Source organism: Culex quinquefasciatus, chromosome 2, assembly GCF_015732765.1.
Source record: "Culex quinquefasciatus strain JHB chromosome 2, VPISU_Cqui_1.0_pri_paternal, whole genome shotgun sequence".
NCBI lineage: Eukaryota > Metazoa > Arthropoda > Insecta > Diptera > Culicidae > Culex > Culex quinquefasciatus.
The window spans coordinates 203,198,398-203,214,902 of NC_051862.1; the positions used below are offsets into that span (position 1 = coordinate 203,198,398).

The 16,505-nt window shown below is 33.8% G+C and overlaps 1 protein-coding gene across 1 annotated transcript; it reads left to right on the forward strand.

The window, feature by feature from the left end:
• The first annotated feature begins 2,076 nt into the window (after positions 1-2,076).
• Positions 2,077-13,503, forward strand: LOC6038913 (programmed cell death protein 10). The gene is made up of 6 exons (XM_038257133.1): positions 2,077-2,492; positions 3,044-3,165; positions 3,234-3,292; positions 12,644-12,776; positions 12,835-12,999; positions 13,078-13,503. The coding sequence occupies exons 1-6, from the start codon at positions 2,274-2,276 to the stop codon at positions 13,160-13,162; spliced, it is 783 nt and encodes a 260-aa protein (XP_038113061.1). The 5' UTR covers positions 2,077-2,273; the 3' UTR covers positions 13,163-13,503.
• Positions 13,504-16,505: the final 3,002 nt, after the last annotated feature.

Sequence of the window (16,505 nt, forward strand, 5' to 3'; positions counted from 1 at the left end):
AAATTCTTGAAATTCTTGAAATTCTTGAAATTCTTGAAATTCTTGAAATTCTTGAAATTCTTGAAATTCTTGAAATTCTTGAAATTCTTGAAATTCTTGAAATTCTTAAAATTCTTGAAATTCTTAAAATTCTTGAAATTCTTGAAATTCTTAAAATTCTTGAAATTCTTGAAATTCTTGAAATTCTTGAAATTCTTGAAACTCTTGAAATTCTTGAAATTCTTAAAATTCTTGAAATTTTTGAAATTATTGAAATTTCCAGGACTTCAGATAATTGAGTAAGGATTTTGGCTCCATTTTACATGATTATTCAAAATGAGTCCGCGAATCTCGTAAAATCTCATAAATCCTGTTTTTAATGTCTCAGAATTTAAATTTTGATTATTTGTATTCTCAAATTTAAAAATTAAGTTGTTTAGGATTTAATTTTTTTTATTTTTTTTTTTGATATTTAGGAATTGTTTTTTAATAGTGTTTTAAGATAAACTGATTTTAACTTTTCAATTTAATCTCATATTTTTCTACCGGATTTTTTTCCCGCACCCAACGCTTCTCAACGTTGAGATCGCCATCATCGCCATAGAATAATATTCTTGAAGTTCGGAAATTTTTAAAAATTTCTGAAGTTCTTGAAATTCTTGAATTCAAACATATCAAAAAGTTAAAAAAAAAAATAGAATTTCAAGCGCAAAATATATTTAAAGAATTTTATTATAAGAATTTTAGAGTTTTGGAGTTTTCGAATTTTAGAATTTTAGAATTTTAAAACTTTAAAATTTTGGAGTTTTCGAATTTTAGAATTTTAGAATTTTAGAATTTTAGAATTTTAGAATTTTAGAATTTTAGAATTTTAGAATTTTAGAATTTTAGAATTTTAGAATTTTAGAATTTTAGAATTTTAGAATTTTAGAATTTTAGAATTTTAGAATTTTAGAATTTTAGAATTTTAAATTTTAGAATTTTAGAATTTTAGAATTTTAGAATTTTAGAATTTTAGAATTTTAGAATTTTAGAATTTTAGAATTTTCAAATTTTCGAATTTTCAAATTTTCAAATTTTGAATTTTAGAATTTTAGAATTTTAGAATTTTAGAATTTTAGAATTTTAGAATTTTAAATTTTAGAATTTTAATTTTAAATTTAGAATTTTAGAATTTTAGAATTTTAGAATTTTAAATTTTAGAATTTTAGAATTTTAGAATTTTAGAATTTTTTAAATTTTAGAATTTTAGAATTTTAGAATTTTAGAATTTTAGAATTTTAGAATTTTAGAATTTTAGAATTTTTAGAATTTTAGAATTTTAGAATTTTAGAATTTTAGAATTTTAGAATTTTAGAATTTTAGAATTTTAGAATTTTAGAATTTTAGAATTTTAGAATTTTAGAATTTTAGAATTTTAGAATTTTAGAATTTTAGAATTTAGAATTTTAGAATTTTAGAATTTTAGAATTTTAGAATTTTAGAATTTTAGAATTTTAGAATTTTAGAATTTTAGAATTTTAGAATTTTAGAATTTTAGAATTTTAGAATTTTAGAATTTTAGAATTTTAAATTTTAGAATTTTGAATTTTAGAATTTTAGAATTTTAGAATTTTAGAATTTTAGAATTTTAGAATTTTAGAATTTTAGAATTTTAGAATTTTAGAATTTTAGAATTTTAGAATTTTAGAATTTTAGAATTTTAGAATTTTAGAATTTTAAATCTGAATTTTAGAATTTTAGAATTTTAGAATTTTAGAATTTTAGAATTTTAGAATTTTAGAATTTTAGAATTTTAGAATTTTAGAATTTTAGAATTTTAGAATTTTAGAATTTTAGAATTTTAGAATTTTAGAATTTTAGAATTTTAGAATTTTAGAATTTTAGAATTTTAGAATTTTAGAATTTTAGAATTTTAGAATTTTAGATTTTTTTCGTTTCTTTGTTTAACTAAAAGTGGTGAGATCAATTGATAAAACTCAATTTTAAGTAAATTCAATATTTCTCAAAAAAAGCGTTCACCTGGTAAGCGTGTAGTTCGTCGGCGCTGAGCTCTTCCGCTGTCACCTTTGACGTTTCATCTGAAAAAAGTAGATGTGTCAAATAAAAATATTTACGTGAGCTAAATTTTCCAACCCAGCAGCAGCAGCAGACGGAAGAGATTCTCTTGGTCCGCTTCGTTTCGCGTTTCCGCCGTGTTAAACCCGTGCAAAATCCGCCCATCCCCAAATTGCTGGCCAATTTGGGCCCCGTTTCGCGTTCAAATCCGCGTTCCGTCTGCGAATGTCGCGCTAATGTTTCAGTGCTTCGTGGAGGTCGTCGCTGGAAGTGATTCATTGAGCAAGCAAACACAACTTTCTGGCCGCTGTGGATCCAGCAGCAGCAGGAGCTGTTTTGAGGTGCTTCCGGAAGGGTTTGGACGGGCCGCAGTGCGAGCAATGACAATGGGCGATGACACTCCAGTCGTCACTTCCCTGGTGCTGCCAATCCTGATACGTCCGATTCTGTCGCAGGTGGGTGGTTTGTGGGGACGAGGAGGGGGTGGTGCAGACTGGCTCCCGGAAGAAAAAGTGGTCCGGACAGGTTTTCCAGTTGGCGGGTGTTTTGATTTTTCCCTCTATTAGTTTGCAATTCAATAAAGGAAATGTTGAAAAAGAGGATTTTCTGGTTTTGGTGCCACTTGCAAAGACATTTCAATGGCTATCTTAAGTGTACTAATTGTTTTTTATTAGTTTGCTAAATAATCTGCCTCGACTCGGGTCAAAAGTTGCAAAATAATCTCTAGCTTCAATTTACCTCAAACTGGTCAGCTTCCTTTCGTGACCACTTTTACTATTTGTTTCATTGACCATTCAAGCAGGATGTTCATTACGTCTGCTAATGGCCACAAACACGATCGCGCCGCCACACAACAAGCCACCACCAACCAGTGTTGTGATGTGATTGATTGGGCAACTTTTCGCTCGTTCACCTTTCCCATTTTTCCTTCTTTTCGCGCCGCAAACACACACACACACATTTTTCATCGCACTTTTCATTTCAACGATTTTTCCTCCCCGCGCAGCTGGAACGTCGTGATGTGGTCGCGTCGCAAACGTTGAGGGCGGCCCTGACCAAGGCCGAGCAGACGCACCCGGGCCTCACGTACGAACTGGTCATGGGGATCATCAAGAAGGGCGACATCAGGTAAACAAACGCGTGTCGAGCATAAGCTCCGGGTTGAGGTAAATATTAAACGCTGCCAATGTTTGCAGGGACGTCAACATGAACGAGAGCATCCTGAGACTGCAGGGCGCGGCCACGGACACGGACTGTGAGTATTATCAGTACATTTTATTAATAAATTATAAGAACAACCAAGTTATACGAACATGGCAGCTTCAGAGAGATCAAACTTCTTTGAAATTTTCTATATTTTATGCAGAATACCAAGGGCTAAAAAATTACATTTCCTAAAATTTGTTCAAATTAAAAATGTTTTTTTTGTGCACCAAATAACAACCAAGAAGATGAGTGTCTTTTTTGTGGGGGTAAAATCTCAGTTTAAACAATAACTAGATTGAAAGGCAAATAGTTCACAAAGGTAAACTTTGATAAATATTTGCAACAGCCTTAAGATTCATTAGAAATTGTTTTTTTTTTCATGAAAATATTAATTTTTGGTGCCGCAAAAATCAATACTGTAGCTTGATTCATAAGTTTTTCAAATATACATACTAAGATTCTTCTCTACAGAAAATGCCTATAAATTTGAAGATATGTTTAAATACTGAGCAACTCTCTACGAAATCGGTCTTTTTTTAATTTTAATTTTTGTATTTTTTAATCCGGCTTAAACTTTTTTGGTGCCTTCGGTATGCACAAAGAAGCCATTTTGCATCATTAGTTTGCCCATATAATTTTCCATACAAATTCGGCAGCAGTCCATACAAAAATGATGTATGAAATTCAAAAATCTTGAAACATTTTGAAGAAATTTTTTGATCGATTTTATGTCTTGGGCAAAGTTGTAGATATTGAAAAGGTTTACACTGAAAAAAATTTGTACACGGTAATTTTATTTTTTTATTTTTTGTCACTCAAACTTGATTTGCCAAAAAAAAAATCTTTTTGCCTTTCTCACCTTACTGAGGAAAGGCTATAAAATCACTCGGAAAATGAACTTTTTATTTAGACTCCCTTAACCAGGGGTGCTCAAAGCTTTTGGAGGCCGGGCAAAATTTGAAACTCAAATGAATTTGCGGGCCAAATTTACAGAAAAATTTTAATATTAAAAAATATCAATACCGTTATTTTAATTTAAATGTTTTAATTTCTGTTATTTAAAAAAAAAATGTCAATTCCAAATAATAGAAACCACAAAATAACGGTTTTCTATCGGTATTGTTGATTTTATTGTTTCAGGTATTTGAAGAATTTTTTTTTAGCTGAATGTACTTGTGTTTTCAAAAAAAAAAATGGGAGCATTACATGTTAAACAATTCATCCTAATGAAAAAAGAAATGAAAAAAAAAATGTAAGAAAATGTTTTAAGCTTCCTATAGTTAAACTGTACTCAATATTAAAAAAAATAAGATTTGACAAAAAAAAAACATTTTAGCGAAAAAAAAAAAAAAAAACATTTATTTATTTAATCGAAAATTCACTAAAATTCAAAACATTTTTAATAAACCCAAACATGCTCAAATGATTCTAAATGCAAAGGAATGCATATTTCATTAATTTCAGCTGATTGCACTTAAATTTTATTTTATTTTTTTGAGGTTTTGAAGTTTATTGAAAATATAATTTTGCTCCTGGTTTTTCGAGCCAATTTTTTAATAATTAGGGAGGGGTGGGTTGATCGACGAAAGCTTTGTAAAATATTCGCAACAAACTTGATCTTCTGATTTCCACATTTTGTCTGCCTGAATCAGTTGGTAGTCAATCAAATTCGTTATCTAACTGTAATGAGTTCGAATCCCGAAGAAAGTGTAAGTTTGTGGGTCAGTTCTTGAAAGGGCCGTTATGACTTGCAAATTAATAAAGAAAACTTATATTTTTGCAACTATTACAGAATTCTACCTAAGTCAAACTTGAACATTTTTTTAATATTTCCAAAACTATTTGATGAAAGTTTTGACGATATTTACTAGTTTCACTCACATTGAAATGTGTAAAATTGTTTTAATTATAAGATTTTTTGAATAAATTATTTGTATCCTAAAGAAGGCCTCAAAATATTGATTAGCACATAACAGTTTAAAATAAACCTTAATTTTTAAAAAGTATAAAATCATTTTACAAGTGGGCAACGGGCCATTTTACCGTATCATTCAAAATGGGTCCGCGGGCCATAAAATATCAGCTCGCGGGCCACGTCACCCCTGTCCTAGACCTACCGTCATTTAAACATATCGACTCAGAATCACCAGCTGAGCAAATGTCTGTGTGTTTAGCTGTTTGCAGACATGTGTACCGAATCAATGTCACTGGAATATCTCGTCACTGGCTGTGCCGATTTTGACCGTATTGATCTCATTCGATTCGTCTTGGGGTCCCATAAGTCCCTATTGAGATTTATTAGATTTAGTAAAGCACATCAAAAGTTATGCTTAAAAAACTGCTGCATATAAATTTCACAATTTGCAAAAAAGGGTGGTTTTCGCATGGAAACCTGCCATATCGTATATTTTTAAAAAGGTTCTGAAATGACCTTTCTTGTGGAATAAGAATTTTTAATATCTGACTTACCTATCTAAAATTACATGCAGTTTAAAAATAGTCTGAATTTACATAACCTCAATCTATTTCACCACAGTAGAGGGATGCCATTTTTCTCAAAGGCGGTGTCTGCATAATCTTGACAAAAAGTCTGTAGGTAGCATGTTCTTTTTTACTCATCACTTAAGTTTATTAGGAACTCTTAGGTGCTGCGATCAAGTTAGGGGCAATTCATAAACCATGTGGACACCTTAGGGGGGGTTGAAATCACTCGATAAAAGAAGGCACCAATCAGCTAAAGGTGGATTAAGTAACTTTTTTTATTTATAATTTCTTTGATTTTTTTTTGCAAAATATTTTTAAAAAATCTGAACATAATTTTTTTTAATTTAGATTTTGTGGTTTCTTAAAGTTTAAATTTATTTTCATCATCAAATGATAAAATTTTAGATTTTCGATTATTAGAATTTGTCAATTACATTATTTTGAATGATACGAATTTTTGAAGCTTTGAATTTTTGATTTATTGATTTTTTTAATACAGCTTCCCAGTCAGAAATTTTCCAACACACATTCAAAGTATGTTTACACTACAGCTGTTTGCATCCGAATTGCTATCTTTTTCTAGCAATTCTGTTTTGTCATGCAACTTATAGCTGGAGAACCTGGAGCTTATTAGAGAACGACCATCTCAAACCAAAAGTACTAATCGAAGAACGAGAACTGTCAAACGGAGGTACCAATCGAGCACAAGACAACGGATTTTGCTCGATTGGTACAGTAGTTGTTCGGTAACTGGGCGTTGTTTAACTGGGCTGCTTTTTAACTGGGCGCTCGATAACTTGGCCGTAGCCCAGTTAAAAAGCAGACAAACGTCAAAAAACCAAAACAGCCCGAAATGACCGAGGGGTTAATTGATGCAAAAGCCTGTTCAATATAAAAAAAACTTGTTTCAAATGTTTATTATCAGGTCAATATGAAATGTAAGCTTTGTAAATAAATTTGAGTAACTTTTATTTTTATATTTCATCATCGGTGGTCCCCTCGTTATTTTTCGTTCAGCCCAGTTAACGAGCAGCATTCGGTGACTGGGCTACGTTCTCAGCCCATTTACCGAATAAGTGCTGTACCTCTGTTTGACAGTTCTCGTGCTTCGATTGGTACTTTTGGTTTGAGATGGCCGTTCTCTAATAAGCTCCAGGTTCTCTACTTCTAGCTCAGGGCCCCGGCGATGGCCTGATATGAGCTACCGAACAACATTGGCAATATGGCGTCTTTTGTTTACAAACATAAGATTGTTTGTGGACGAAACGAAAAATTTACTTTTTTGTAAAAAAAATCTATAACCATATAACATTAAGAGCGAGTCCACGAGCAAAGCATACCCATCTCGCATCGACCTCACCAATCTGCCTAAAATTTTCAGGGATTGTTTATACATATAAAACTAGCATCTGGCCAAAATATGAGTACTCTAGGTCAACGGGAAGTGGGGCAAATCGGGACACAAAGTTTGAAGGTTCAAAAACGTCAAAAATCTTAAAAAGGCTATAACTTGAGCAAAATTCAATTAAATTTCAAAATTCAAAATGCATCTGAAAGGGCTTAAAAAATGCAACAAAATGCAGGGAGAAGCATCCCAATTGGTTATATCTAAAGGGAGTTTTTGGCATTTTAGTGAAAAAATAGCATAATTTTCAAACTCAAATAAAAAAGTGTTCCATCCAGATATCAACTCGATTCGACCTGCAGCTTGTAGGGGACATCTGGGACTACCATCTGAGACTGAGAACGCTTTGGGTAAGGCAGTTTAACATATTAAATAGACACTTTTTCTTTTAGTAAATTTTTTGGTTGTAAATTTTTGCTCAGGAGACCCCTAAGATCAAAATTGTCGATGATAATTTCATCATATTCGTGTTCCTGAGACAATTTCACAATAGAAACATGCATAAAAATGTTTATTTTCATTCATTTTAGCCCTTTAAAAAATAAAAATTAAAAAAAATCTTCGATTCACATTTATTGAAAATTAAGTTCGTTTCCAAGGATACTAAATGACACCAGAAAAAAGCAGCTTCTTAATTTTTTGTAACTTTCATTTTTTAAAAGGTTGAAATGGATGAAAATAAACATTTTTGTGCATGTTTCTGTTGTGAAATTGTCTCAGGAACACGAATATGATGAAATTATCACCGAAAATTTTGATTTAAGGGGTCCCCCGAGCAAAAATTTACAACCAAAAAATTTACTAAAAGTAAAAGTGTCTATTTAATATGTTAAACTGCCTTACCCAAAGCGTTCTCAGTCTCAGATGGTAGTCCCAGATGTCCCCTACAAGCTGCAGGTCGAACCGAGTTGATATCTGGATGGAACACTTTTTTATTTGAGTTTGAAAATTATGCTATTTTTTCACTAAAATGCCAAAAACTCCCTTTAGATTTAACCAATTGGGATGCTTCTCCCTGCATTTTGTTGCATTTTTTAAGCCCTTTCAGATGCATTTTGAATTTTGAAATTTAATTGAATTTTGCTCAAGTTATAGCCTTTTTAAGATTTTTGACGTTTTTGAACCTTCAAACTTTGTGTCCCGATTTGCCCCACTTTCCGTTGACCTAGAGTGCTCATATTTTGGACAGATGCTAGTTCTATATGTACAATCAACCCCTGAAAATTTCAGGCAGATTGGTGAGGTCCAAACGACGTCCCATACAAAGGGGTATGCCCTGTTCGTGGACTCGCTCTTAAGTCTTACAAACAGACAAAATTTCGTTAAATTCTAGACCAGAATTTGTTTTATTATTAATTTTCAATTTAAACCTCTTTTAACGTGATTCTGATAAAGAATGCACATCAAATCATCGTGCCTTTAGTGTATCTTTAGTTTTCACATCGATTCGCTGTAGATTCGTGTCTAAATTTTTAAATTTAGTACAGTAGTTGTTCGGTAACTGGGCGTTGTTTAACTGGGCTGCTTTTTAACTGGGCGCTCGATAACTGGGCCGTAGCCCAGTTAAAAAGCAGACAAACGTTAAAAAACCAAAACAAACCGAAATGCCCGAGGGGTTAATGGATGCAAAAATTATGATCAATAAATAAAAAAAAAAAATTATCAAATTTATATTCAATTTCAAGTCACAATTTCAGAAATATGAAAAGTAAGCTTTGCAAATGAATTTGATTAACTTTTATTTTTATATTTCATCAGGAAAATATTATGCATTGGTTGTCCCCTCGTTATTTTTCTTTCAGCCCAGTTAGCGAGCAGCATTCGGTGACTGGGCTACGTTCTCAGCCCAGTTACCGAACAATCACTGTATAAATTAAAATAAGTTGCAAAATTACCAACTTCAACCATGTGCAACAATTTCCACATCACCCATGCGGGAAACCGATAATGGGGTAATTCATGCGTTCCAAACTGTCAAAATTCCAAAACGTCATTGTCAATCTTCGGTTCGCTGCCTTTGTTCGTGTTTGAAGTTTCGGGCCGAGACTCTGTTCTAGCTGGTTGTTTGACTGACCGCCCGATATTTCAACCAACATATTTCACAGGGACTCTGATAGCTCGAGCTCGATCATTCACTTATGGTACGTTCGTTTGATGACTAGTTTCACACTAATGGTACGTTCGTTTGAACAGCCGGTGCGGCACTGAGTGCCGCACTCGTCGGTGCCAGTTTTGGTTCAATCGAACGTCATTTGTCAGTGTACGTGGAACTCCCCAGTCACGAAATATTCTAGCAGAGCTGGTTCTGTCAGAATCCTACTAGAACGGTGGAACATTTCTGCTAGAATGCTGTAAGAATATCCAGCTCTGTAAGAACTCTGTTAGAATCCTGCTAGAACGTCGTGACTGGGTCGCATGAAACTGAAAAAAATATCGAGAACGTACCATAAGGGAGCGTTCTTTTATTACGTAACGCGAAAAATCGGACTTTTAGACCCCCTCCTCCCCCCCTCGTAACAAAATTTACATACAAATTTTAAAAATTTTGTATGGAGCGTAACACGGCCTCCGACCCCTCCTTCCCCCCCCCCTACTGCGTTACGTAATAAAAGAACGCTCCCTAAGTGCCGCACTCAGAGCTGTCAAAGTGTTTCTTTGAAGAAACTTGCGCTAGTTCCGCACGAGTTTCGCCGCCATGTTGGAACTGAAACTCTAGTGCCGCACTCGATATTTTTTTCAGTTTCATGCAAGTTCCACGCACACTGACAAATGACGTTCGATTCAACCAAAACTGACACCGACGAGTGCGGCACTCTATGCCGCACCGGTTGTTCAAACGAACGTATACGTAATGGTATACCATTAGAATCAGCAATACACTTTTTTCAGTTCACTTTTACACACTTGTATGGGATTTTTCAGTTCAAGTAGGATTACACGAAAGTGTGTAATCATACTTGAACTGAAAAATCCCATACAAGTGTGTAAAAATGAACTGAACAGTGTGTAATGTCAATTCTCAGTGAATAGAGTTATCTACGTGCGCATGTATTGCGTGTACGTACACGAAAAAAGTGAGGTTAAATTTTGTACCAGCCAGCAAAACAAATGGTGTGCTAGTGTGTGTGAGATCGGGCTTAGATAGCTCTATTGTTTGAATCAGGACACTGTGACGAGGAATTCGTAATTTTCGGGTTGATTTTTTTTTCACTGAGCCTAGAAAGCCTTTTATCAGGAAAAAAACAATCTTCAATGTTTCAATGATAAAATTATTGGACATTTTTTCAGTTTTTTGAAAAAAATATCAGTAATGGGCTTTTTTGAGCATTATTTTTTAAATCTATAAATTAATATTTTTTCCCCAAAATCGAGTGGCTCAAAAACGGTGCACTTTTATGAAAATGATGTGAAACTGATTTTTTTTTCATAGAATTATTTTTTTTAAATAGCTGTTTTCAAAAAATAATGACTCCAAACAACATTTCTGTCTATATCTCTGTATGGCTTGAAAAAGGCCTTTGTTAGTTCTCATATAAAAGGAAGCACAGTGAGGCAAATTCATGAGCAAAACACTTGAAAAGTTTGAGCCAAAAGAAATGAAAATAAGGTGTCAAAAATACAAGAAAGTCTATCGCCAAAACACTTGAATTTGATAATGGATTGGATTGAAATTTAAACACAATCAAATTAGCAGTTTTCAGCGGTGGTGTTATAAATTCTGTAACACAGTGCACAGTGGTCCGAAACCGGAATCTAGCGTGACAAAATTGATAGCGGCCACACGTTAAGATTTAGAGCTTTGGTGTCTTCGGGACAAATGATCAGGGTCAATAGGGGCATCTTTTGGTATGGTGGACATTAGGGTGGTCCAAATGTTAGGGTGGTTCAGAATTTTTATTTTGGCGGGATGACGAGATAGCGCTTTGGTGTCTTCAGAAAAGTTGTAGGGAACACCATTCTGAGCAACTTTGCTGAAGGGCACAAAGCTCTATCTTCAAACGGGAAATTTCTAGAGCCATTTTTGTTATTTAGGTTTGGGTGTTTATGAAAAAATGAGTTTTTTGAATTTATCAACTCAGGCTTATGTCGTAGTGAGTTGGTGTCTTCTAGACATTTGAAAAGCTTATCAAAACACACATTTATCTTCCAAGAGAGCGAAAATCGGACCTTTTAAACGAAAGTTATAGCCAAAATACGACAAAAAAGACGCCATTTTGAAATGTGAATAACTCGAAAAGGTGGTGGAGTTTGACCTCGCTCTTAGAAGCATCTGAAAGTACACATTCTAGAGTACATTTGCTGAAAATATCTCGGAGGTCTTTTTTGTTTAACTCATTTAATCTTAATTAGAAAATGAGCATTTTTAAATCGTTTTTTGCCCATAACTTTTGATAGAATTGGCCAAAATTCGTTTTTCAAGAACGAAAATGTACAAAATGATCTAGTGGTTGTAAAAGAAGAAACAAGTTTTTACTGAAATATTTCAGGAATCAACAAAATAATTAAATTTATTCCTGAAATATTTCAGCAAAAACTTGTTTCTTCTTTTGAAACCACTAGATCATTTTGTACATTTTCGTTCTTGAAAAACGAATTTTGGCCAATTCTATCAAAAGTTATGGGCAAAAAACGATTTAAAAATGCTCATTTTCTAATTAAGATTAAATGAGTTAAACAAAAAAGACCTCCGAGATATTTTCAGCAAATGTACTCTAGAATGTGTACTTTCAGATGCTTCTAAGAGCGAGGTCAAACTCCACCACCTTTTCGAGTTATTCACATTTCAAAATGGCGTCTTTTTTGTCGTATTTTGGCTATAACTTTCGTTTAAAAGGTCCGATTTTCGCTCTCTTGGAAGATAAATGTGTGTTTTGATAAGCTTTTCAAATGTCTAGAAGACAACAACTCACTACGACATAAGCCTGAGTTGATAAATTCAAAAAACTCATTTTTTCATAAACACTCAAACCTAAATAACAAAAATGGCTCTAGAAATTTCCCGTTTGAAGATAGAGCTTTGTACCCTTGAGCAAAGTTGCTCAGAATGGTGTTCCCTACAACTTTTCTGAAGACACCAAAGCGCTATCTCGTCATCCCGCCAAAATAAAAATTTTGAACCACCCTAAAATTTGGACCACCCTAATGTCCACCATACCAAAAGATGTCCCTATTGACCCTGATCATTTGTCCCCAAGACACCAAAGCTCTAAATCTTAACGTGTGGCCGCTATCAATTTTGTCACGCTAGATTTCGGTTTCGGACTACTGTGCAGTGACATGTAACATGCGAGCAGGATTCACCGAACGTTCTATTTGGTTCTTTCTCTTTTGATAACAAGAAATCCAGATCTCTATCCCTTATCATTGAATGGATGAACAAATGATTTTAGTTTTATCTGGAGCACCATGCAACTCCATGAAATATGCCTTAAATGTAATTTTTCGAGGAGGTTCATGGTGCTTCAAATGTCCAATAATTATGACTTATTAAAGGTTAACCTTTTTCTACAGTGATCGAATACCGCCTGAACCGCACCGAGGACGCCTTCCAGGAGCTGAACAAAAAGTCCGCCTCGCTGAAGCGCATCCTCAGCCGGATCCCGGACGAGATCACCGACCGGAAGACGTTCCTGGAGACCATCAAGTAAGTTCACGACCACTACCATGACCGACAGTGATTCTCAAAATGTCGCTTCCACCAGGGAAATCGCCAGTGCCATCAAGAAGCTGCTGGACGCGGTCAACGAGGTGGTCGGCTTCATTCCGGGCTCGCAGGGCAAACAGGCGGTCGAGCAGCGCAAGAAGGAGTTTGTCAAGTATTCCAAAAAGTTCAGCACCACCCTCAAAGAGTACTTCAAGGAGGGAGAGTAAGTTTCCACCGTTGGGGCGGGCTGTCAGTTTGCACGGAACTAATTTGTTTACCGTCTTGTTATTCACTTTTCCAGGGCCAACGCTGTTTTCGTGAGTGCTTTGTACCTGATACATCAGACGAATCAAATTATGATCACGGTGAAGAACAAGTGCGAATGAGAAGGGGTGGCGGCGGCGACGGCGCCGGCTGCGATGGAACGGGAATGCTTCTAGTGAGAGAGCAAGAACACAAGATCGGAAATATTTATAAAGAATTGTTTTTACTTAACATTTCCTTGAGGCTTCATTTTCCCTCTCGCGGGGAGGGCGGAAAGCAGCCAACAACAGACATAATAAGTAGAGTTTATTATTTTTGTAAGTGAGTAGCGAAAGGCGGTGAACAATGAACGTTCTTGAAGCCGAAGCATGATGATAACAAAAAATGATGTAATTGATGTCGTATTATATATTGAAAAATATTACTTTATTATTATTATTACTGAGATAGACGAAATAAAAAATGGTTTTTAAAGCTAAAACGGTTGGTTACTTTCTCCTAGGATGCCATTTTCGCAGACATCAATTAACCTTCTATAGATTTTGTCCTTCCAGGAAACCTTCGTTAATTTATGCAGGCATTTATTTCGGTGACGACGTCTGATTGAAATTAATTGATTTGCTGTCTGTGTTGTGTGTGAACGATTTTTTTCTTCCGAAGGTTGCTTTGATAGCCGTACGTATAACTGAAATTGAAAAAAAAGTTTTCAGACTCAGTTCTGAGTTTGTGTGAGTCCAATCCAATCCAATATCCGCTGGCCGGCAGCGAAATTATGGGAAAGTATTGGTTGTACCAGACTCGACGTTTGATGATACAGTTTATCTCACTCTTTGATATCAGGTAGTGACGGCTTTTGAGTGGCTTCCAATGAACGTTTTCAGAATTACAGAGCGGTTCGGTCAAATTCCAAGGTCGATGGGCATTGTCTGGCCCACCTAAATATAGAGCAAAAGCCAAACGGTCCTCAAATCTGTCTTTTCTAAAAAAAAAAAAAAACTTGCACGAATTCTCACAAAAATAGACGATTAGTTTGCAAATTCCTCTAACGCCCATGGTTACAACAGAGCAGCAAAAAATTTTGTCATCAAAATTAAATTATTTCTCTGCAACCATGCATTTTTTCAACCTGGTTCAACCAACGTTAGTTTATATAGAATGTTAACTTATAACCGTTAAAATTTCATCCAATGCAGTTGATCCAGTTACGAGTAATGTTGAAAAACGTAAAAAATCACGACTTTGATCTGGGCGGAAAGGGGTTAATTTGTGTATTTTTTTATTTGGTGTATGAACAAAGAAGACATCTTGCATCATTAGTTCGTCTATCTCTCTACCAAAACCGGAAATGATATGTTTTAGGGGTCAAAAACCTGCAACTTTTGAACCATAGAGAAATATGGTCAAAAGATTTTCCGCCGAGTTATGGTTTTTTTTAAATAGTGCTGTTTTGGAAAAAATAGTGATTTTGAAAAAAATTTTAAACAAAACAATTTTTGACTTGATTTTTTATTCGAAATCGAAATCGAAAAAATTCTTTACAGCTTTTTCGATAAAGTTCTCCGTTTTAAAAATATAGCCATCAAAAGTTTGATTTCAGTGAAATATTAGCTTTTTTTCGATTTATAATGATAGTAACTATGATTGACCATATCTGACATTTTTTAAAAAGTTCAGAAAATTTGCTATAAAATTGTCTAAGAGACATTGAAGATTGGACCTCTCGTTACTGAGATACAGCGGCTTATAGAAAAAGAAACAGGAAAATTTTAGTTTTCTAAGTCTCATCCAAACATTCCCACATTTTCTAATGCCAAAAGTTCAGCAACTGATGGTCCAGTTTTCAATGTTGAAAAATTAAACATTTGTCAAATTTTATTTTCATTTCGAAAAAAAAATATTATGAAAATTTTGGAATTAAGACTAACATTTCAAAAGGGTAAAAAATTCAATATTACACATGGGTTTTTTTTCAAAAAGATTATAAATCGTTAGCTGTGTGCTATCTTGTGACATAGACCATTTTGGTCGAAAATGAGTTAATGATGACGTTTTACTATACTTAAAAAACACTACAAGATGCTTTAACCCGATTTTGGAAACTCGCTTCCGTTTCCCGGATATCGCAATACACGCAATACACCTTAACCTGATAAAAAGTTGTAAACTAACAGGCTCTCGTCACAAATAAACAATCAATTACTTGTGACATAGACCAATTTATCATCAAAATGATTGTGCACACTTGTGACACGTCATACATGTTGTTGGAAAATGTGGAAAATTTTTCTTGTTTTCCACAAATTTATGTTGATACACATTTTCTGAAGGCAATGAAATCCTTGTTTTTGAAAATATACTGATTAAGTCGGTTAAACTATTGATTTAAGTCTATTTTAGTTTGTATGGAAATTCTGTGTACACTTGTGACACGTAGTACAATTTACTTTCGCACTTGTGACACGTGCTTTTCAGATTTTTGATTACATAATTTGCTGTATCTTTTAACTGGTGTAACCAAATTAGTTGAAACTTGGAGCGTTTGTTAAGCGATAATATACGAACCGATTGCTTCAAAAAGTTTGGCTCTGACATTCATAGTTTTGAAAATATTTATCATCAAACTTTAAAAATCGATTTTCTCGAAAAGTACTAAATGGTCGTTGTTTTTATCTTTTTTATCGAAAAAACTGTATATATTCACTCGGTGGCTTTATCTTGAAAATGGGACACATTATCAAAAAATCAGTTAAGTTCTTTTCGATTGCAAAGTAAAAAATCTTTTGTATAAAATTTGGATTTTTTTTTCAATTCATAACTCGGCGTGTTTGACCATACTTCTCTAAGGCTCAAAATTTGGAGGGAATTGTCTTCTAAATCATTTGAAAAAATCTCGAAAATTAAAAAAATACGGACTTTGGGAAATTGAGTTTGTGTGAAAAAAAAAGTTAATTATAATATCGGTAAAATTGTTTTTTTCCGTGTTCCTATTTTTTCTGAATAGTCCTTATCAACATCAACATTTTTCCAAAGACACCAAATTAATCAGAAAATTTCTTCAAAAGTTTCAGATTTTCTTCATTTTTGCATGGATAGCTGCGAAAAATTGTAAGGAGACTTGTATGGGTGAAGCACCGACACAAAACGGCTTCTTTGGTCACAGGGAAGGCCTTCACAAACTTTGAGCCAAACAAAAAAGCAAAAAATAAAAATGGTCCAAATCGGCCGATTTTGTAGAGAATTGCTCACTAGTCAAAAAATCAAAATCATAACTTTATCGTAAAAAAATTATATAACATATGTTGAATGCAAGTAAACCCATATATAACCTAAGGAGAAGAACTTTTCAGAAAATAGGAAGCATAGGAGTGAACAATCTTAACGGTTTCTGCAATTGCATTTTCCTCGAGCTGCATAAATGACATTTTTTTCCTGCACATTCACGATCATTTAATTTCCTGACAAAGG

Bases quoted from the DNA above. Each gene is read 5' to 3' on its own strand.
- LOC6038913 (XM_038257133.1), top strand. From the start codon at position 2,274: ATGTTTCAGTGCTTCGTGGAGGTCGTCGCTGGAAGTGATTCATTGAGC. The intron at 3,166-3,233 runs GTAAACAAACGC...CAATGTTTGCAG, and splicing joins ATCAAGAAGGGCGACATCAG to GGACGTCAACATGAACGAGA. The intron at 3,293-12,643 runs GTGAGTATTATC...CTTTTTCTACAG, and splicing joins CGCGGCCACGGACACGGACT to TGATCGAATACCGCCTGAAC.